This window comes from Gossypium hirsutum, chromosome D11 (assembly GCF_007990345.1).
Source record: "Gossypium hirsutum isolate 1008001.06 chromosome D11, Gossypium_hirsutum_v2.1, whole genome shotgun sequence".
Lineage (NCBI taxonomy): Eukaryota > Viridiplantae > Streptophyta > Magnoliopsida > Malvales > Malvaceae > Gossypium > Gossypium hirsutum.
Window position 1 is genome coordinate 68,063,331 of NC_053447.1, and position 22,376 is coordinate 68,085,706.

A 22,376-nucleotide genomic window follows, 5' to 3' on the forward strand; every position below is an offset into this window, starting at 1 on the left:
CTTTGAATGAAATAAAAGCTACAAATTTGTAAAAAAAATAAAAATCAATAGGAGGTTGGTTAATGTTGGTGTTAGAACAGAAACTGACAAGCTCAGCTTGTATCTTGTGCAACAAGCCTCGATGCTTGCTGAGCAGGCAATCGGATTCGAGCAAAGAAAAAAAGAAAACTGAAGAAAAATGGAGAGTATTTTTTTTGATGAACAAAATCTGATTCATTCATAATTTTTAATAGTGGCATAATGCCAATACATAAATCAAGCACTAAGCTTGTTCAAAACAGCAAGTAATCACCTAAACATTACCTACCTCCACTAATTACATAGAAACTTGAAATCTAAACTTGAAAGCTTGTACAAAGCTGTGTTTACAGCTCACACATAAGCTAATTACATCAATCATATACCTAACATAGTTCTAAATGAACTAAAATTACATTTCATTAACTAATAGTTACAAAATGAACAAGAACAAACAAACTGAGCTTGCTGCTGTAGCTCCTTCCTTGCTCGATCTTCATGGTCTGCATGTTGGCTAATTTCATCATGCAGCATGCTAGCCAACTTCATCAGTTAAGTAGTTTACCACAGTTAATGCTTCTTCCCCTATTAGCGCACCATAAAATTGAAAAATTTCTGCACCCGTTTTGGTTGCGGCCCTTCTTTCTTCGCTTCATCGTAGATATTAGCTTTTCGTTTTATGTGAGAAGTGCTATCTGTTGATCCATCGTTGTGAGCAGGGTGTTGATGGATGTGTTCAAAATTTGGAGAAGATTGAGTGGTATGGCACTGCAACTCTTTTATTTCTTCCAAATCTTTCTCATACACTATTCTAACACCACACTTCTTCACCTTAGGTCTGTATTCAAATAGATGTGTGAAACACACCTCAAGCTCATCCCATTTCTGATCTAAGCAATCTGTTGCCCATAAATTATTGGTTTCACAATGACCATTTTTATCCTCCATGGAAATTGGATATAGTTTATCACGCGACCAATAACGAAGAAAAAGGTGATCTTTCATTATGGGCTCGTTATATCTTTTACCCACCAACCAGCCGCTCCCATCAATCTGTCTACGATTTCTACCTCGAAAAATAGATCCATCACAGCTGGCTTGTTCAGAATTTCTGCAACAGATAAATGTACTACAATTGATAACCTCGTCATCCCTTGAAGCATCATTATTGATAAAAATGCAGCAAGAAGCAACTCCAATCCATTGACTATCTTTCCGAAGGGGTATCTTAATTGAAGAGTCATTTTTTTGTTGGCTAAACCATTCCGGGATTTCACTTCCGGGCATAACAATAGTAAACATTTTTATTGAATTTGCAGATGCCTGCAAAATAAAACACAAGTCGTTTGGTAACTAAAACCATAAATTCTCAAGTATGAGATTTTGTAAGGGAGAATAAAGAGATTGATCGACCTTAAGATATTTTTTCAGCAGTGTTAATGCATTGATATTTTCAGCCAATTTGAAGCAGTTAATGGCTTTAATGAAACCCGAATACACTAAATTGCATACTTTTGATGGACTTGCAACTACTTCAAGTGAAGAGCAATCATCTATACTCACATCTGCTATACTTGTTAGAAGCTCTGGCAACGATTTAAGCATCTTGCAATTTGATAATCCCAGTAAATAAAGCCTGCTAAGTTGAGTAAGAGCCAAAGGAATGGTGATGAAATTGTTACCCCTAAGATAAAGATGACTCAAAGAGGATAGACAATGAATATCTGCTTCACCAAGTGTGCACATGTTGCAATTTGACAAGTCAAGAAACTTAAGCTTCGAGAGCCGAGTAAGACATGCAGGTATGCTGATGAAATTGTTACCACTAAGATCAAGATCTCTCAAAGAGGATAGACCAGAAATATCACGTGGAATATCTCCTTTACAAAGATTGCAGTCCCTTAGATTTAGCTTTCTTAATGAACTCAAACCTGACAACAAAGGCAACATCGGAGCTATGGGATTCGTCCTTCTTCCTTGGATTACCTTGAAAAGAAAAGGCAAATTTGGTCGTGACTTATATGATGGTCCCTTGCATCCACTGAAAGACAAACTTTAAGATTTTTCAATTGAGAAATGAAGGATGATGGTTCTTTTATGGCTGTTTCACTCAAGTCAAGCTCTTCCAAAGATTCTGCTTGCTGCAAATTCTCTGGTAAATATTCAACTTTGAAACAACCAGAAAGATGAAGAGTTTTTAGATGTTCCATTTTCCCATCAATATCTGGTAACCTTGCAAGATTTGAGCAACCTGAAAGAATTAATGTTTCAAGAGATTCCATTCCAATTTTGGTTGGAAGACTCCTAAGACTTTTGCAGTCTCTTAAATTTAAAAGTTTAAGGCTCTTAAGCACTCCGATTGATGGATGGACATCTACTAATCTGGTACAACCTTTATTGGAACCCACCCATTGTTTGAAAAGTCAAAAAGGGTGGGCACCGAAAGTAGAAAGTAAAATTGGTTGGCAAGTTGGGTTAAAAGTTGGCATGGGATAATTGCAATTTTGGTCCCTAATTGTATAGGGACATTGCAAGTTGATCCTTGAACCTCAACTATAAATAGGCCTAACCATTTCTTACTTTCTTCATCCCACACTTGCCATTCTCTACTTAAGGCAATTGTTCTCTCTCCCTATTTGTAAACTTTCACTTGTATTTTTGGAGTGAAATATATTTGGTAGTGCCCGAGGACGTAGGCAAAATTTGCTGAACCTCGTTAAAATTCTAGTGTTCTTTATTTTTGTTCTGCATATTTTGCAAGTGTCATTGTAGTGATTTATTGTGCTATTAAATTACGATAGAGGGATATTCTGGCTAGGAAAGATCTGGTATGTAAGCGATCCTCGTGATCCACCTCTCTTTCCTGGGAATTGAACTTAGTGTGATTTTTCAGTACAATAATTTTACTCTTTCACACGCTTCCGCGCAACAATTGGTACCAGAGCCAGGTTCGTACTTGGGGAATACGACCGTTTACGGTACTATTCACGTATACGGCACTATTCACGTATACAGTACTATTCACGTATACGACACTATTCACGTATACGGTACTGTTCACGTATACAGTAGTTGGGATTGAGGAGAAAAATGGCAGCAGCATCGTCATCAGCAAGGACTACTGTGACAAATGCAAAATTTGAAGTAGAGAAATTTGACGGTACCAATAATTTTGGTATGTGGCAGTGTGAGATCCTGGATGTCTTATGTCAGCAAGAGCTGGATATAGCCCTTGAAGAAAAACCTGACAAGATGGATGACAAGGAGTGGGCCAAGATCAATAGACAGGCGTGTGGTACAATCCGCCTATGTTTGGCCAAAGAGCAGAAGTACTCCGTCATGAGGGAGACATCAGCGAAGAAGCTGTGGGATACATTGGAAGAAAAGTTTCTAACGAAAAGTCTTGAAAATAGGCTTTATATGAAAAAGAAACTTTTTCGGTTCACGTATGCACCCGGTATGTCGATGAATGACCATGTGAACTCATTCAATAAAATTTTAGCAGACTTGCTAAATTTGGATGAGAAATTTGAAGATGAAGACAAGGCATTATTGTTGTTGAATTCCCTTCCTGATGAATATGATCATCTTACCACCACATTGCTTCATGGGAAAGATTCAATCACATTTGATGCAGTCTGTAGTGCGTTGTATAGATCTGAGACTCGAAAGAAAGATAAAAGAGATCACAGAGATACAACTGCAGAAGTCTTAACAGTAAGAGGTCGTTCACACAGCAGCAAACCTGGTAGAAGGGGTAAGTCCAAAAGGAGACCCGCCAAAGATGAATGTGCCTTTTGTCGTGAGAAAGGGCATTGGAAAAAGAATTGTCCTAAGTTACAAAAGGGCAAGTCTATTTCTAATGCATGTGTAGCGGAGCATGATGAGGAGTCAGACTTTAGCTTGGTTGGCATGGCAATGGCATGTCAAACGGATGAGTGGATATTGGATTCGGGATGTACTTACCATATGTGTCCTAATAAGGACTGGTTTTCTAGTCTTGAAGAACTAGAAGGTGGAGTTGTTTTTATGGGCAATGATAGTGCCTGTAAGACAATGGGTGTAGGTACAATCAAATTGAAGAACCATGATGGCTCAATCCAAGTTCTGACAGATGTTCGCTATGTACCCAGCTTGAAGAAAAATCTCATCTCATTAGGGGCCCTAGAATCTAAAGGGCTCACAATCACTTTGAGAGATGGATTACTAAAGGTAGTAGCTGGGGTATTGACGGTGATGAAAGGCACTAGAAGAAATAACTTGTACTATTTAAATGGAAGTACAGTTATTGGATCAACATCAACAGCTTCTGCGAAAGATGCAGATTCAGAGGCTACCAGGTTATGGCATAGGCGATTGGGACATGCTGGTGAAAAAGCTTTGCAGACTTTGGCGAAGCAAGGCTTGTTGAAAGGTGCAAATTCTTGCAAATTGGAATTCTGTGAACATTGTGTTCTGGGCAAGCAGACGAGGGTAAAATTTGGTTCAGCAATTCACAATACGAAAGGAATTCTGGACTATGTTCACAGTGATGTGTGGGGACCTACCAAAGTGACTTCTTTGGGAGGTATGCACTATTTTGTCACTTTTCTTGATGATTATTCAAGAAAAGTATGGGTGTATCTAATGAAAAGAAAAAATAAAGTTTTGGATGCATTTCTGAAGTGGAAGAAGATGGTGGAGACTCAGACAGGTCGAAAGGTCAAACGACTTCGATCAGATAATGGTACTGAGTACAAAAATGATCCATTTCTACAAGTATGTCAAGATGAGGGCATTGTGCGACACTTCACTGTTCGAGATACACCACAGCAGAATGGGGTGGCAGAACGCATGAATCGGACTATACTGGAGAAAGTTCGATGTATGTTGTCCAATGCTGGATTGGGCAAGGAATTTTGGGCTGAGGCAGTTACATATGCGTGCCATCTAATTAACCGATTGCCATCAGCTGCAATAAATGGAAAAACTCCTATGGAGATGTGGACTGGTAAACCTGCTACTGATTATGATTCTTTACATGTTTTTGGTTCCACTGCATATTATCATGTAAAAGAATCTAAGTTAGACCCAAGAGCAAAGAAAGCATTATTCATGGGTATAACTGGTGGTGTAAAAGGATACCGTCTCTGGTGTCCTGATACAAGGAAGATTGTTTTCAGTAGAGATGTAACTTTTGATGAATCAACCATGATGAAGAACGAGGATTCACAAAAGGATGACAAAACCAGTAGTACTTTGCAGCAGGTGGAGTTTGAAAAGGTTAATGATGATCCAGCTAATATTGAAAGAACAAATGATGAAGAAGTTTCGACCCAAGAACTTCTACAGCAACAAGATTCAATTGCATATAGGAGGCCAAGAAGAGAGATTCGTAAGCCTGCTCGCTTTGACGATATGGTGGCCTATGCACTTCCAATTGCAGATGATGATGTTCCTTCCACTTACACAGAAGCAATAAGTAACTCTGATGGTGTAAAGTGGAAGCAAGCTATGAATGAAGAAATGCAGTCTCTTCATAAAAATAGGACTTGGGAGTTGGTGAGACTGCCCAAGGGAAAGAAGGCAATTGGATGCAAATGGGTATATGCAAAGAAGGAAGGATTTCCTGGTAAAAATGAAATTCGATACAAGGCTAGATTGGTAGCAAAGGGTTACGCTCAGAAAGAAGGAATAGACTACAATGAAGTGTTTTCTCCAGTTGTGAAGCATTCGTCTATTCGAATTTTGCTAGCCTTGGTTGCGCAATACGATCTTGAACTAGTTCAGCTTGATGTGAAGACAGCATTTTTACACGGTGATTTGGAAGAGGAAATCTATATGACTCAGCCTGATGGATTCAATGTTGCTGATAAAGAAAATTGGGTTTGCAAACTGACAAAGTCGCTTTATGGATTGAAACAATCTCCGAGGCAGTGGTACAAGCGATTTGATCAGTTCATGAAAGGGCAAAGGTACACAAGAAGTAAATTTGATCATTGCGTATATTTTCAGAAGCTACAAGAAGGAACTTTCATATACTTGCTCTTATATGTTGATGATATGCTGATAGCATCTAAGAGCAAAGTTGAGATTGAGAGATTGAAGACTCAACTCAATCTCGAGTTTGAGATGAAAGATCTAGGTGAAGCTAAGAAGATTCTTGGCATGGAAATATGTAGAGATAGAGCTCATGGCAGAGTTAGCTTGTCTCAGAAGCAGTATTTGAAGAAAGTACTACAGCAGTTTGGCATGAACGAGCAGACCAAACCTGTAAGTACCCCGTTGGCTTCTCATTTCAAGCTTTCTGCACAACTATCTCCTTCGACGAATACGGAACGAGAATACATGTTGCAAGTTCCGTATTCTAATGCAGTGGGTAGCTTGATGTATGCAATGGTGTGTACAAGACCCGACATTTCACAGGCAGTTAGTATAGTGAGCAGGTATATGCATAATCCTGGAAAAGGACATTGGCAAGCTGTGAAATGGATTCTACGGTATATTCAGAAGACCGTGGATGTTGGATTACTGTTCAAGCAGGATAATACACTTGGTAAAGGTGTTATTGGGTACGTTGATTCTGACTATGCCGGTGATTTGGACAAGCGAAGATCAACCACCGGTTATGTGTTTACACTTGCTGGAGGACCAATAAGTTGGAAGTCTACACTACAGTCTACAGTTGCATTGTCAACCACAGAAGCCGAGTACATGGCTGTAACAGAGGCTGTAAAGGAGGCTATTTGGTTACAAGGTATGGCTAAAACCTTGGGGTTGGTTCAGGAGCATATTAACGTGTATTGTGATAGTCAAAGTGCTATTCATTTAGCAAAGAATCAAGTCTATCATGCACGTACAAAACATATCGACGTACGATTCCATTTTGTGCGGGAAATTATTGAAGAGGGGAAAATTTGTCTTCAGAAGATCAAGACTGCAAATAATCCCGCAGATATGATGACCAAGGTGGTAACAGCAACCAAGTTCGAACATTGTTTGAACTTGATTAATATCCTGCAAGTTTAACAGTTGAAGAAGGCACTATCAAGTATTGTTGTCAAAGGCAGAAAGAATTGTGTGAAGATAAGATTATCCTAATCAAATCTTCAAGGTGGAGATTATTGGAACCCACCCATTGTTTGAAAAGTCAAAAAGGGTGGGCACCGAAAGTAGAAAGTAAAATTGGTTGGCAAGTTGGGTTAAAAGTTGGCATGGGATAATTGCAATTTTGGTCCCTAATTGTATAGGGACATTGCAAGTTGATCCTTGAACCTCAACTATAAATAGGCCTAACCATTTCTTACTTTCTTCATCCCACACTTGCCATTCTCTACTTAAGGCAATTGTTCTCTCTCCCTATTTGTAAACTTTCACTTGTATTTTTGGAGTGAAATATATTTGGTAGTGCCCGAGGACGTAGGCAAAATTTGCTGAACCTCGTTAAAATTCTAGTATTCTTTATTTTTGTTCTGCATATTTTGCAAGTGTCATTGTAGTGATTTATTGTGCTATTAAATTACGATAGAGGGATATTCTGGCTAGGAAAGATCTGGTATGTAAGCGATCCTCGTGATCCACCTCTCTTTCCTGGGAATTGAACTTAGTGTGATTTTTCAGTACAATAATTTTACTCTTTCACACGCTTCCGCGCAACAACCTTCCATAATCAAAGCTTCAAGTTTTGGTGCTGTTGTGAAGTCAGGTGTCTTGATCAGGTTTTGGGACCCTTTGAGGTTGATCATTTTCAACTTAAACAAGGGCTGTTGAAGACAATAATAAATTAGGCCGAAGACATAATAATGCTAATTTTTTGTTTTTTTTTTACCTTAATCAAAGTTTAATCATTTATATTAAAATAAGCTAAAACACAAGGATAAGATGAGTTAGTTCTTACTCTATTCCCCTTCCATAGTTGTTCAATATGACTATATGGTAAAAGAAGTGCAACAAGATTATCTGGGTGGAAATTTGAAGGCAAAAATTTTAAAGGACATTCTATCTAATTTAAAAGCCGTAGTTCATTAGAAAGATATTTGAGATGATCATCACAATTTGATACGCAAAACACTTTGAGCAATCTCAAATTTTTCATCTTCGAGAAGGTATCGGCGCTCAAATTGAACATCTTGCTCGATTCCCTAATAATCATGAGTAAAATAAAAATGAGCTTCAAAATATACAAAAACATTCTATATCTAAAAGCTATGTTGCATTGATATTTTTTTATGTACCCACATTCAATACTTATATATGTAATGCATATATAAATACGGTATTGCGATATAATTGAATATATTAGACAATACTTAATCTAACACTTATTTCACACTTTTAATTACCTAAGCCTAAAAAACCTAGAACTAATATTTTTATTTATGTTTAGTGCATTGATGTGTAATTCTATACATTACTAGCGAAATGATGGCATTATTTGGATTTACTTTTGAAAACTTTTAATGATATGTTATGGCCTAGTTCATAAACCATTAATATTAACAAAGACAATGACATTAATTTTTTTTATAATTTCTTTTGAAAGAGTACTGTGTTTTTTTTATAAATTTCTTAAATATAAGATTGAAAAATTAAGCATTAAAAAAGTGTTTGGTTAGGTGAAAAAGTGAAGGGATATGAGAATAAAGTATGCTTGGTAGAAAAAAAATGAGAGAAAAAAGAAAGAAAGAGATGATCATTTACGTGTATGTTTTCCTACCATTTATTGCCGATGATCATGCCTTCAACCATTTCGGTAGCCTAGAAGTAATCAAGAATAGACAATAAGAAGATAAAATAAATGCTCTAAATTGTACGATAAAACTTTTGAAACTTTACACACATGTTCAACATTATCACAATATTTTGGTTGGAATATAGTAAATAAAATATTTTTTAATGAAAGTAATTCAATAAAATTAAAGCTACTCAATGTCACTTAAGGATCAATATATAAACCAATTAGACTAAGCTTTGGAGTTACATCATATATTGATAAAAGAAATTTTTGTATGTAATTTTTGTTGAATGATTTACCGTATTTTTTGTTAGGACATGATGGACATCCCTTTTCTTCCATAATCTACAACGTTTTCCGAGTTCATCAACACATTTTTCTTCAACAATTTTTCTTCCTATTTCTTGCAACAAGGCATGCATCCGCAAATATTGGTTGTCATTACTGACTTTTATGAGAGATTTCTTAATGAGAACATCAACTCCAATATCTGAAAAAAACCCACAACCATCCAATACTTTCATTACCAAATCTTTCTCCTCCCCATTGAAAAAGCATGCTATATCTAGAAATATATTCTTCTCCCTTTCTTCCAATCCATCAAAGCTAATTCTTAGTGTGTCAAGAATTTCTTTGTTAGAATCTTGTTTAAGTCTTTCGATTGCACTTCTCCATTGAACTATATCTCTACCGCACAAAAATGAACCCAAAACTTCAAGAGCTAAGGGGAGACCATCAGCATAATGTACAACTTGTTTAGAAAGCTCAATGAAATCATATTTCGGTGTTGTATCACTATCAAAAGCTTTCAAATTGAAAAGCCTAAGTGCATCGTTGGGATTCAGTGTTGTAGGCTTATACACATCATCGATTCGATGAGATCTGAGCAAATGTTCATCTCTTGTTGTTACAATGATCCTACTCCCTAAATTGAACCAATCACGCCTTCCAACCAAGCATTTCAAGTGTTGTATGTTATCAACATCATCAAGAACAACAAGAACCTTTTTACCTGACAACCTGTGGCTAATTATGGCATTCCCTTCATGAACATTGAAAAAATTGAAGCATTCATCCGGAAAGATTTGGAAAGAAGTTGTTTCTGTAAAGAAGTTGTTTCTGTAAAGAAACAAGTCCATGTTTGTTTGAAACTTCTCGAATATCAGCAAGAAAGCATTTACCCTGAAAATGAGCTAACATTTGAGTGTAAGCAACCCTCGCAAGAGTTGTTTTACCGATGCCACCCATTCCGCAAATTCCTATAATGCGGACATCGTCTTCCCCAATATTTATTTTCGAATACAACTCCTCCAAATGTAAACTAATTCCAATCAACTCATCATGAACAACTGGATATGTCTGACATAGTTTTGCTGATATCTTCTTAACAACGTTCTCTAATAAACTCTGATTCGTGCCTACAATGAAATTAAAATCCGATATGCACTTTTTCATTTTTAGTTTAGTGAATCATGAAGTATAATATGGTTGGAAGCAAACAAAAAGTATGAATAAGACAGTAAGATATATTATAGCATCAAAATACACAACTTGCTCGTTAGTTGAAATATGGGAATTCTCAATAAAACGCAAAATTATAAAAAATAACATGCAATCCAATAAAAAAACAATTTTTTAGTCATTAAAATTAGGAGATAGAGAAGATAAGAAAGAAATACCTATTATTTAAATGCCATCCCTTGATGTTAGCCACTTCAGTCAAAGCATTTCGCCACTTTTGGATCTTGTCTTTATCTTCCTTGTATCTTTCTTCGTGTTTGGCGAAGGCTTCTTCAACTTTTTCTTTTTGTTTTCTTAAATCGGATGGATCAACGTGGTAGAAAATTGGAAATACTTTATGACCCTTGTCATTTTTTTGTTTAACAATCTCCGCAAGCTCCTCCAAGCACCAACCTGAAAAGGCATAGGTCTCGGAAAAAACGATTACCGAGCACCATGATTGCTGAATTGCGTTGAAGAGTTCCGGTGCGATCTCTTCACCAGTTTCCAACTTTGGATCATCTCTAAAAGTGACGATCCCAGTTCTATTTAGAGCATCGTAGAGATGATCCGTAAAGTTCTTGCGAGTATCTTCACCTCTAAAACTCAAGAACACATCGTAGTTCTTTCTAGAAATGGATGAGGAAGTCGAAAGTAACGACGACATGAGGATGTATGAGAAGAAAAATATGTGGATGTAGTGTTCAAAATCAGTCGCTCAATACCTCAGAAACAGTAAGTATATGAGCATAAGGAAGGAGAAAAACAGATGAAATTTCGAGGGAAGAACAAAGGGAGTAGGTGTGGAAATTCGGGTCATACATGCTCTTTCCGGGAAGACTCCAAGAAGGTGAGACTTCACAAAATGCAGCCTACAATTTTTTTGAAAATTAAATTCATTAATTCAGCAGTAAGAAAATAATAAATACTCGTTGTAAGAAAATAATAAATACTCGTTGTAGATGATGAAGGGTAGACTCTATCAACACAATAAAAGTTTTAGTCTTAACATCAATAGAACATCATGACACGTTAACAATTGAATTTGTCACAACTCAAGTGCGACATATTTGGAGTAATTGCAAACACTTAATATGATAAGGAAATCAACCTCGGATGATCCAAAGCAACGAGCAAAAATTGACAAAAGAATCGAACATTCACCAAACTAGAGAGGACGACAACAAAATCATCCCTAAAATCACTTATAAAATTAAGATTATATACATAAATATACTTATTAAATAATGGAAAAAATATATAAAACTTAACAGCACTAAAATAGATCCTACAAGTATTATCAAGTAACGTGTTGGACAGTTTGTGTTTTACTTTTTTTATTTATTTATATTATCATATCTACTTTATAATCAGTAGCTTATGTTACATATGTGATTTTACGCATTTAATATTTGATTAAATTTTCTTAAATATTATACTTTTAATTGAAGTAATTAGTATAAAATAATATTTTTATTTTAATTATTGAATATATGTAAAATGTATCAATTTATCAATTCAAACAAATATTATAATAGAAAATTTTTAAATAATAATTAAATAATTTTAAACATATTCAACATATAATATAGTTTTCTTTTATGTATCTAATGCAAAGTAATATTATTCAAAATGATAATAACTACTTAACATAATTGTTAACAAGGCCTATTTACAAAAACTGGATTTTGTAGGTATGAGAGCTTGGGTTCAATCCTAAGCAACTCCATTTCCCTCATTCAAATATATAAAAGAATACTGAACCCAATAAACTCTAATAACAATTAAGCGATAATTATAATTATAATGATAATTTTAAATTTAGTAGCATAAAATAATAAATATCTTTTTCAAACTCGTTGTTATATATATATATTTATATTACAAATTAAGTATTAAAATTGTGTTTTACGTGCCAAAGCATTTCACCACCATTGGATCTTATCTGTTATCTTCCTTGTACGTTTCGTCGTGCTTGGTGAAGGCTTCTTCAACTTTTTCTTTGTTTTTCTTAAGTCGGATGGATCCACATGGGGGGGCCATAGATGAGCCTTAGATGTTCTTTCCGAGAAGACTCCAAGAATGTGAGAGTTGACAATTGGTGCCTACTTTAATAACAACTAATATTTATAGAGTTTTTCTTAGTTAAAATGTGCCAGAAGTCCCTGCATTTTTTTATAAAATTAAAATTTAATTCCTATATCATTAATCACTAAATTGTGGATAAATTTTTGCAGGTATCTTCACCTCTAAAACTCAAAAAAAAATATAATATTTCTTTCTAGACATGGATGAGGAATTCGAAACTGACGTTGAAGTGACGATTTATGAGAAGAAAAATATATGTCGAAACCATTTTTTGCTAAAAAGGGGTCGATTTGGATTTTGAAAAAAAAAACGAATATGAGAGTCGCCACCAATCCTTTTTAATGGGATGTGATCGGGTCACCTCTAAAAATAATTATTTTAACAAAGGATTTGATTTATTAAAACAATGATTTTGGTCCACAGAATTCAAAAGACGAGTTCGGGAGTCAATTACGTATGAGGAATGATTAGCACCCTCATAACGCCCAAATTGGTACCAGTTAATTAATTAATGTCTTGGTGTCGAAAATTGAAAATTTTGAAGAGATTTAAAAATAGGATCTTTTTGTTAAAATATTGAAAATTTTCGAGAACAGGACATATTTCATGTTAATCGAGAAAAAGGATTACATCCCGTAAGTTAAGACACAATGTCTTAGATTCCCGAAGCGAGAATAAATGCCGAAAATTTTACTTATTCGAAAGATATTCGATTATCTCGGTTTAAAAAAGAAGATCATATTCAGCAAGTTAGAACACGATCTTTTATTAATTCCCGGTATTATTAAAAAAATTTACTTAAAAAAATTCGTGTATTTGGATTTGTCAAAAAATTGAAACCCCGTAAATCAGGACACAATCTTATCGAATCAAAAATACAATCTCAAAATACAAAGTTTACTAGTTTTAAAGACATGATTTATACCTCGGGTAAAACTAATGTAATGTGACTTTATAGGAAAATGTAAGAATAAAACACGATGCTAAGGTGCATAGAATCATATACGCAATAACATAAACAAAAGCAAAAATAAAATACATAAATGAGATGATGATAAATAATAATAAAAAAACTAAAATTAGATAAAAAGATAAACAAATATGTAAATAAATGGTACGTAAAACAGCTAAAAGAAAATGATAATATTAATAATAACAAAAATAATAATGTTTGGAATTATAAAAGGGTCTAAATAAATAAAAAAATAAGATAATTATTAACAGAATAGTGAATTAATCTAAAAAGAAATAATATATGATAAAAACCAAAATCTTAAAATTTTAGATAAGTAAACATAGATAGAATAATAATAATAATAATAATAATAATAATAATAATAATAACATCAAATTACTATAATATAATAGTAATGAACAAGTAAATATAAAAGAAACTATAATTATTATAATAATTAAGTCAAAAATAACAAACAAACAAAAAATAAGAGTAGATATTAGATAAAACATTTTAAAATAAATAATATATAACACTTAAAAGATATAACAATAATAAAAGAGCCATTTTTTTAAAAAAATCTAAAAAAAGAAGAGAACTAAGGACGGGATTGAAATCGAGTCCAAAATTCGGAGTTTAAATTGCAGATAAAAAGAAAGGGGTCCCCGGCGACCAAAATAGGATGCGCTCAAAGAACCGAGGGCTGATTAGGAAAATATTCCCATCCTTATGCGCAACGTTTTGGCATGGGCTAAAAAGAAACGCGCAGAAAATCATGTGGCCAAATTAAAAAAACAAGAGCGACCAGATTGCACTACGGTGAAAAAGCAAAGGGACTTGGCGCATAAATATCAACTTTAGTGCAGAAACACGCGGACCCTGACGGTGGACGGGTTGGGTCGTGGGTCAGGGTCAAAACGTCGTCGTTTTGGCACTTGACCCCTAGTTCCAAAACGGCGCAAATGTTTTTTTTAAAAACTTTCATTTTTCTCCTTCCTCAGAAAAAAAAACTGGAAAACTCTTTGCCCTTCCCCTTTTTCCTCCGGCCTCTGAGTTTCTCCAGCCTCTGTTGTGCCGCCGCCGTGGCCAGTGGTCGGCGTTGCGCAAAATGGGCTTTTCGGCCCCCGTTGTACAGCGTCCTTGAGAGCCGAGCTCTTTCAACCCACAAGGATCAGAAAAAAATGGGGACTCTCGAGCCCTTTTGACCCGAATCGGGCGACGGAGGAGAAGCCCTTCGATAGCGCATCCGCGGCCGTCTGGTGAGTTCCCTTTTCCCCCTTTTTATTTCTTATTTCATTATATAAAATAAATAAATAAATAAAAACAGAAGGAAATAAACCGAATCTGAAGAAAAATATTCACCTTTCAAAATCGTTCTCTTTTTTTTATATGTTCGTAAAATAAAAAAAAACCCTGTTACAACTTTGTTCTATGGCTTATATAGCCATTTCATACATTTTTTAATATTATTTTCTACGGTTCTTGTGTGGTCTTTGTTGTCCTTTCTCCTTTTTTCTTGCAGGCTGCGCTGGAGAAGGTGGGTAGAGGGCGTCTTTTGTGTTGATGAAGTGACAGCTGCGGCGCTGAAGGAGCGGCAGCTGCAGAACAGTTGGTGGCTAGGGTAGGTTAGGGTTTCTGTCACTTGTTTAGGTTACGGGCTAGGTTTATTTTGGGCTGAATTGGGTTTGGGTAGTTGGGTTTATATTTGGGTCAATTGTTTTGGACTTATGGACTATTTTATTGATTGGGTTGCTGGGCCGGGCAAAATTTGAGTTGTACAATATATATATATATGGATATAGTGTTCAAAATCAGAAAATAGATGGCTCATTACCTCAAAACAAAGCAGAAACAATAAGTATATGAACGTGAGGAAGGAGAAAAACGGAAGAAATCATTAAACTTTTCAAAATTATTTTTTTGTCACCCAACTATTAAGTGACACTTTTTTAGTTGGTATAATTTACGTGGATGTAGTGTTCAAAATCAGTCTTTCAATACCTCATAAACAAGAAGTAAATGAGAATGAGGAAGGAGAAAAACAGAAGAAATTTTGCAGGAAACAACAAAGGACTTTTCTAAGAAATTACTGTATACATTTCCCACCTTTTACATTTCCAAATGAATCTATCTTGATTATAATACATAAGAAAGGGAGTCGGTAACAATTAATTAAGATTTTTTGGTTAAATTTTTTCACAAGTCCCTGTACTTATTATAAATTTAAAATTTAGTCCCTACATTATTAGCCACTAAATTATAATAAGTTTTTGTATTGGTCACTTAACTAAAGAAAGTTATAATTTGGTTATAGAATTTTTTGAAATTATTTTTTATCACCCAATTATTACGTAACACTTTTTTTTATTGGTATAATAACAATTTTAGTTATCAATTTTTATACTTTTCTGTCAATATAAAGTCTATGTGTTTTGACTACTGCTTAGGGGGATAGGACTAATGGCTTAAATCTACTTCTCCATTGTCTTGGGAAGATAAGATTCACCATCTTCGATCTGCTCCACTACTGCTTAGGGTGGCAGAATCTGTAATCTTCGACCTATTCCACTACTGCTTAGGGGGATAAGACTAATGGCTTAAATTTACTTCTCCACTGTCTTGGGAAGATAAGATTCACCATCTTCAATCTGCTCCATTACTGCTTAGGGTGATAGAATCTGCAATCTTCGACCTATTCCACTACTGCTTAGGGGGATAGGACTAATGGCTTAAATCTGCTTCTCCACTGTCTTGGGAAGATAAGATTCACCATCTTCAATCTGCTCCACTACTGCTTAGGGTGACAGAATCTACAATCTTCGACCTATTCCACTACAGGACTTGCTATCTTTAATCTGCTTTGTTACAAACTATGGTGTCTTCGATCTGCTTCGCCATCAGTACAGAAAAGCAAGATTTGCTATCTTCACTGATATGTTCTCTGGGGAACATGACCTGTATAATCTGTTTTATGAACCTAATTGTGCCTAGTGATTAGGATGACATGATCAGAATGAATCAAATGTTCCTAACTAGATGTGTATGAATGACATTTGAATGAATGCAAAATGTCATGAAGATGATTCCTTAATGCTTAGGTTATCATCACGCAAAAGCTTATTAAGGGTTTATCACTGACGTGCTACAACACCTTCTTGCTCGGCTGGCATACTTAATCTGATTGTCCCCCACTGTGAACGTCAAAGTTCAATCCACTAGGACATAAAATTTTTACCATCAATCTCCCACTATAACCCAAGGGTAGAAAGATATGGTTTTTCACAATCTTCTCTTATCGCAATTCAAGGATACAGAATGTGAAGCTCTTTGGTCCTTTACCCCATTCCCAAGGTGTCATACCAAATGCTCATGCACAATTGCAAAATTTTCTTCTACGAGAAAACCTTTTCTTATGACTTGGTGATCATTGCTTGTTTGTTCATTGAAGCTTTGTCACCAAAACAACATCTTGTCATTTTGTTCAATCAATGTTTTGACGACAAAATCCAAAAGGACGGTCTTAATTTAGACTCTTCCTTCTTAGATATTTCAACCTTTAAACTTGGTGTGTTCTAAACAATAATCATGTTTCAGGTTCCTATATTATTTAGAGACTTCTAGAGTAATATGCAAAACTTCCATTGTGAAAGTATTATTAGTTCATTAATCATTATTCCAATGCAACATGCTTGAAAAAGATCATAACAATGGATGAACATAGAATTGATTTGGGAGCATAGCTCGAAATGAATAAATTATCAAGAATAAAAGAGGAATTGATTGGAACATGTATCTTGAAAAAGAATGAAGTATTCCAAGAACAACAAATTCAATATATAAATGAATGTCAGGTGCCTCGGGTATCACAGCTTGAACTTCTCTGTACAAACTTTTTGAAGACCTTTCTGAGTTTGACATGTGTTTAGAAGATCTACAGGACTTTGTCGATGCTCCAATATGTTGCCTACCCTTTCCTGTTGATTCAGGTATAGCAAGATCACCACATGCCCCAATTTGATCAAAATTTGAGCTACTCTGATTACCTCATGCCCCATTTTGTTCCAAAATTTGAGCCGCCATTTTCGAGTTTTCAACTCAAAATCCCCTTTGGTCTCAAGGCGCCCTTTGCGGGTTTTCACCTTGGCCTCTCCTTTTTCCTTTTCTTTTTTCTTCTTTTTCTTTTTCTTTTTTTTCTCTCTTTTTATTTTCTTTCTTTTTAAAAATTTTTTTTATTGAATCTGAACTCATAGTATTAGACATGTCCTCGTTATCCCTTCTGATCAAAATTGACGCTTTTCCAGATAAGGCCATCCACACAAGGTTCTTCCCAGCTTGGTATGAAGTTCTTTTTGTATGGAAAGGATCTTCTTCAATACCAGGTCCTCTCATGGAGTCCTCTAGGGCAAACTTCTTCTTTTTCCCTCTTTTTTTGTGCTTGCATCATTTGCTTTTGGCGCATTTGACCATGATGGATAACTTTGAACATTCCTCTTCAATCAGGATTGGATCCAAAAACTCAGAGAGAAAGACTCTTATCTTTAACAGGTAAAACTGTAATAAGCTAAAGAGAAAGATATTGCCCCGGTAGAGATTTTTTTTGACGATATGGTGTTAATCTTGAACAGACTACAAACTTCTGATATCGTGCTCTTGTTCAAATTTAGTGCACTGTCAGATATAATCCTTTTCAGTATTTCATACTGACATGATTTTTTCCAAAAATTTACTGTTGACTTTGTGACATTGGCATATAAAGTAGCTTCCACCCACTTAGTGAAGTAATCGACGGCTGCAAAGATGAATTGTTGACTGCCAGAAACTTTTGGCAAGATTGGCTCAACGACCTTCATGCCCCACATAGGGAGAAGTCGTGGATTCCAATGATTCTTTATAGGGTAGGATCTATTTTCCGTATTATTCTACCATCCTCAATAAGTCCGGAAATAGGCTACAATCTATGTCATTTTCAAAGTTGTGAGATCCCTCTAAACACATGTCTCGCTCAAAAGGAAATTTTGAGTCTGTAGCAGTGTCATTCATGTCATTGATATTCAGGGACCTATTGTAAGTACAAAAGAATATACAAAGAATATATGAAGTTATGTACAATATGATTATGAATGCAATAATGATTTAGAAGAAAGAATAAAAGAATAAAAATAATCATTCATAAGAAATGAAAGAATATTGGTTAAAAAAGATCGCAAAGATGCATTCCATTAAAATAATGACGTTTAGACATAAGCCTATTTCACAAAAGAGTTCTTATTGCCTCTAGGTTAAAAGCAACAAGTGTGTTCTGAATATTACTCTAAGTAGGCTCTAAATACTACAGGGATTTCTTCCACAGTCCCTTCTTCAGATAACAGATGTGAACATTCCCCAACTTCTTCATGCATTGTAATCACTCCATTATCAATCATGATTGGGTAGCAGATCCCCTGCTACGTTTGTTCTTGATGGCTCGCCAAAATTTTACGATCCCCATATTAATAAATCTCTCAACCAACTTCTTGAAAGTAGTACAATTTTCAATCGAGTGCTCCGTAATTACCGCATGATACTCGCATTGGGCATTCGCGTCGTACCATTTAGGATATGGAGGTTGCATGGGTTTTAGATAAGAGGGAGATACCATATGTGCGTCATATAAGTTCTGGTACAGCTCTCTATATGTCATTGGGATAAGTGTGAATTTGGGTCTTTCTTCATTTGGCCTTGGATTAGTTTCCTGCCTTGAAGAACCTTGATGGTTAGTGGTTACTGCTCTTGCTTGTCCCACCGTGATTGATTTAGAATAGCCCTTGTTAAACACACTTGCATTGTTTATCTCGTGCTCTTTCTTCCTTGGAGTCGACCTCTGGGCACTTTCTTCTGCTTCTATCTTGTCGCATCTTATGGCGTTCTCTATCATTTCCCCAGACATCACTATGTTTGAAAAGCTTTTAGTGGCACTGCCCAACATGTGATTGAGAAATGGAGCTTTCAAAGTATTGATAAAAAGCATGGTTATCTCTTTCTCTAAAAGTGGTGGTTGAACTTGCGCTGCCACCTCCCTCCATCTCTGAGCATACTGTCGGAAGCTCTCATTAGGCTTCTTTTCCATGTTTTGCAATACAATTTGATCTGGTGCTATATCCATCACATGTTTGTACTGCTTTATAAAGGCTTGCGCCAAATCTTTTCACGAGTGGATGTTAGCCCAACTCAATTGATTGTACCATCTAGCCGCTGACCCGATCAAACTGTCCTGGAAGTAGTGAATCAGTTACTGATCATTGTTGATGTATCTGGCCATCCTTCGACAAAACATAGTGATATGAGCTTCGGGACAACTTGTTCCGTTATACTTCTCAAATTCTGACATTTTAAATTTGGGAGGGAGAACCAAATTGGGTACCAAGCTCAAATCTTTAGCGTCCATTCCTCGGTGGTAATCAGCATTTTCCATGGCTTTAAACTTCTCCTCTAGCCATTTACACCGGTCCTCTAATTGCTTTGACAGATCCACTTTTGATTTTTCCACTTCTGCCACGTCATCGGGATCAAGAACCATGAGATTGGTACGATTCTCTCTGGGATTATTACCTACTCCGATTTGAAAGTTCATTGGCATTGAAAGACCCGTCTGAAACTGCTGGGATCTGATTGTAATAGAGGATTTTTGTGGGTAAAGCTTAGCTTGAGTATGCGCGTGCGGAGGGGTAAAGCCTGGAGGGTAAAGGGGTTCATCATTATTTCCCTCTTCAACATCAACTATAGGGTCCTTTCCCTTGTCATTTCCTTCTCTCAATAGCTGCGTTAACTTTGCCATCATGTCATTCTGGGACTCTCGCATCTTTTCTGTCATCTTTTACTGAATTCTTTCCAGCCACTCTTGTATCTGATCTTGCATATCTTTTTGGAGCTGTTCAAGCTTTTCTAATCTCTGATCCATGTTCTTTGATTTCGCTCGAGTTCCGTAAGGGTGTCGATTTTCCAGGTTAACTAAAATAATTTTATTCAATTAGGGTCTTTTAATGGTTCTTAATGCACATGATGTTATGTAATGCAAATGCATGAAATGAATGCAGAAAGAGACGTTGATTCTTGGTTCAATTCTTATTGGAACAACTTTACTAGAAAACAAATCTCTTTACATAAAGCGGATATATATACGGCTTTGCCGTCATTCTAAGACAACGATCCTTTTCTTCATTCGTGCGTTAAGATTAATCTCACGAACTCTTCAAAATAGACGTATCCTCTATCTCCCTTTTGCTTGATCTGGGCTATGACTCGTTGCTCGCTTATCTTCGTGATGCTCATGGCTTCTCTTTAAGAAAGTTCAGCGGCTCTCGAATAATCTTTGTCATCTTGAATTCTCGGGCAACGGAGCAATGGTCGTGTAGTCCTCCATTAAACTATCATCCTTCTCTTATCACGTTTTCTTAGACCATATTCGGACAATCGTATTATTATCCACTTTATCAAGAAACCCATTTCCTTATGACAAGCTCTCTATTTAACAACCGAACGTGAATCAACACCTCTTTTTATGATGAAAATGCAATGCAATCATAACAAAAAAAAACAGGTTAGTACAAAGCAAGAGCAAGCAAGAATAAATAGAACACCTATTTGGGTGAATACTAGGGGTTCGAAGTGGTTCTACCTATGGTGGGCTCCTAAGGTTCACTACATGAGGTTTGGCTCTAAAGTAAGGGTACCCGAACTAGTAGATTCCTCGATCTTCACCCATTATAGGCTCATATAGACCTAGTTCGGTTCAGGGGAATACATTTCCCTATGGCTGCACGGAGATGAAAATCTCACGAAGACATAGGTACGGATGTATCCCGGAAGCGATTCACTATCCCATGCGGAGGTGAAAACCTCACGAAGGCGTAGTTTCTCACTCCCACTTAAAAAGGTGTGACCAAAGGTCATGCAATGCAATATGCAGCAAGATACCAAAATTTAAATCAATACAACAATTACACCGATGAGAATTGTGATAAAACGAGTGAAATGCAATGAAAGGATCGTATATTTAAATCAAGTTTTCAATTTTCGACAAAAAAAAACAAAAGGTAATCAACTCGTGGCTCGACTCACTTATTTTGAAAAAGTCCCCAGCGGAGTCGCCAAACTGTTGACACCATTTTTTTTGGATAAAAACAGGGTCGACTTGGGTTTTGAAAAATGAAAACGAAAGTAGGAGTCGCCACTAATCTTTTTTGATGAGGTGTGATCGGGTCACCTTTAAAAGCGGTTGTTTTTAATAAACAATTTAATTTTATTAAAACAACGAGTTTGGTCTACGAAATTCAGAAAACGGGTTCGAGAGTCGGTTACGTACGAGGAAGGATTAGCACCCTCGTAACGCCCAAAATTGGTACCTAGTTGATTAGTTAATGTCTTGATGTCGAAAATCGAGAACTTGGAAAAATTAAAAATACGATCCTTGTATTAAATAAAAATTTGGGAAAAGAAGCATATTTCACGTTAATCGAGAAAGAGAATCATATCCTGTAAGTTAAAATACAATGTCTCAAATTCCCGATACGCGAATGGAAAATGCTTATTTAAAAGATAATCCTGAAAACACTTGTGCAATATTTTAGCTCCATCATATCATATCTTTCCCCAGCTTAAAAGAAGTTGAACTTAGTTTTCTTCAAATATAAATAGTGGAATTTGAGGTGATGATAATCGAATTTCAGCATGATTTCTCAAGGATTATTACAAAAAATATGGAGCTTCTGAATTCGTTAAAAAAGAACAAGGTAAGCAATTATAGACAGTTGTTCCTTGGTTAATTCTGTTGTTAAGGTGGAAATGATCACAGCATTGTTAAGCTCTTGCAACTTCTAAACGGAGGCAAGGGCCCTGTTTGTACCAACATCACTCTCGGAAAACACAAAATTGCTGGATAAATCCCACAATTCCACCACCCCTTCATCATGCAAACTTATTGGTTTGACACCAGCTAGAATGAGATTCTTTGCTGCACAATGAAGAATAAAAATTGATCAGTAATGGCAATTTGCTTCTTCGCTATGTGTAGTGTAGAGCAGTTAATAAAAATGAAGAATAAACATTGCCACCTAATGTGGGGGA

At 35.8% G+C, this 22,376-nt stretch overlaps 2 protein-coding genes across 2 annotated transcripts; both read right to left on the minus strand.

Annotated features, from left to right (window-relative positions):
* Positions 1–606: 606 nt before the first annotated feature.
* Positions 607–9,979, minus strand: LOC107935692 (TMV resistance protein N-like). Its single transcript, XM_041104430.1, has 7 exons — positions 9,913–9,979; positions 9,031–9,773; positions 7,895–7,999; positions 7,658–7,760; positions 2,073–2,410; positions 1,432–2,004; positions 607–1,341 (listed from the first exon to the last, which is right to left on the minus strand). The coding sequence occupies exons 1-7, from the start codon at positions 9,977–9,979 to the stop codon at positions 607–609; spliced, it is 2,664 nt and encodes an 887-aa protein (XP_040960364.1).
* Positions 9,980–10,115: 136 nt separating this feature from the next.
* On the minus strand, positions 10,116–10,973 carry LOC121223279 (disease resistance protein RPV1-like). Its single transcript, XM_041104431.1, has 2 exons — positions 10,411–10,973; positions 10,116–10,149 (listed from the first exon to the last, which is right to left on the minus strand). The coding sequence occupies exons 1-2, from the start codon at positions 10,896–10,898 to the stop codon at positions 10,116–10,118; spliced, it is 522 nt and encodes a 173-aa protein (XP_040960365.1). The 5' UTR covers positions 10,899–10,973.
* Positions 10,974–22,376: the final 11,403 nt, after the last annotated feature.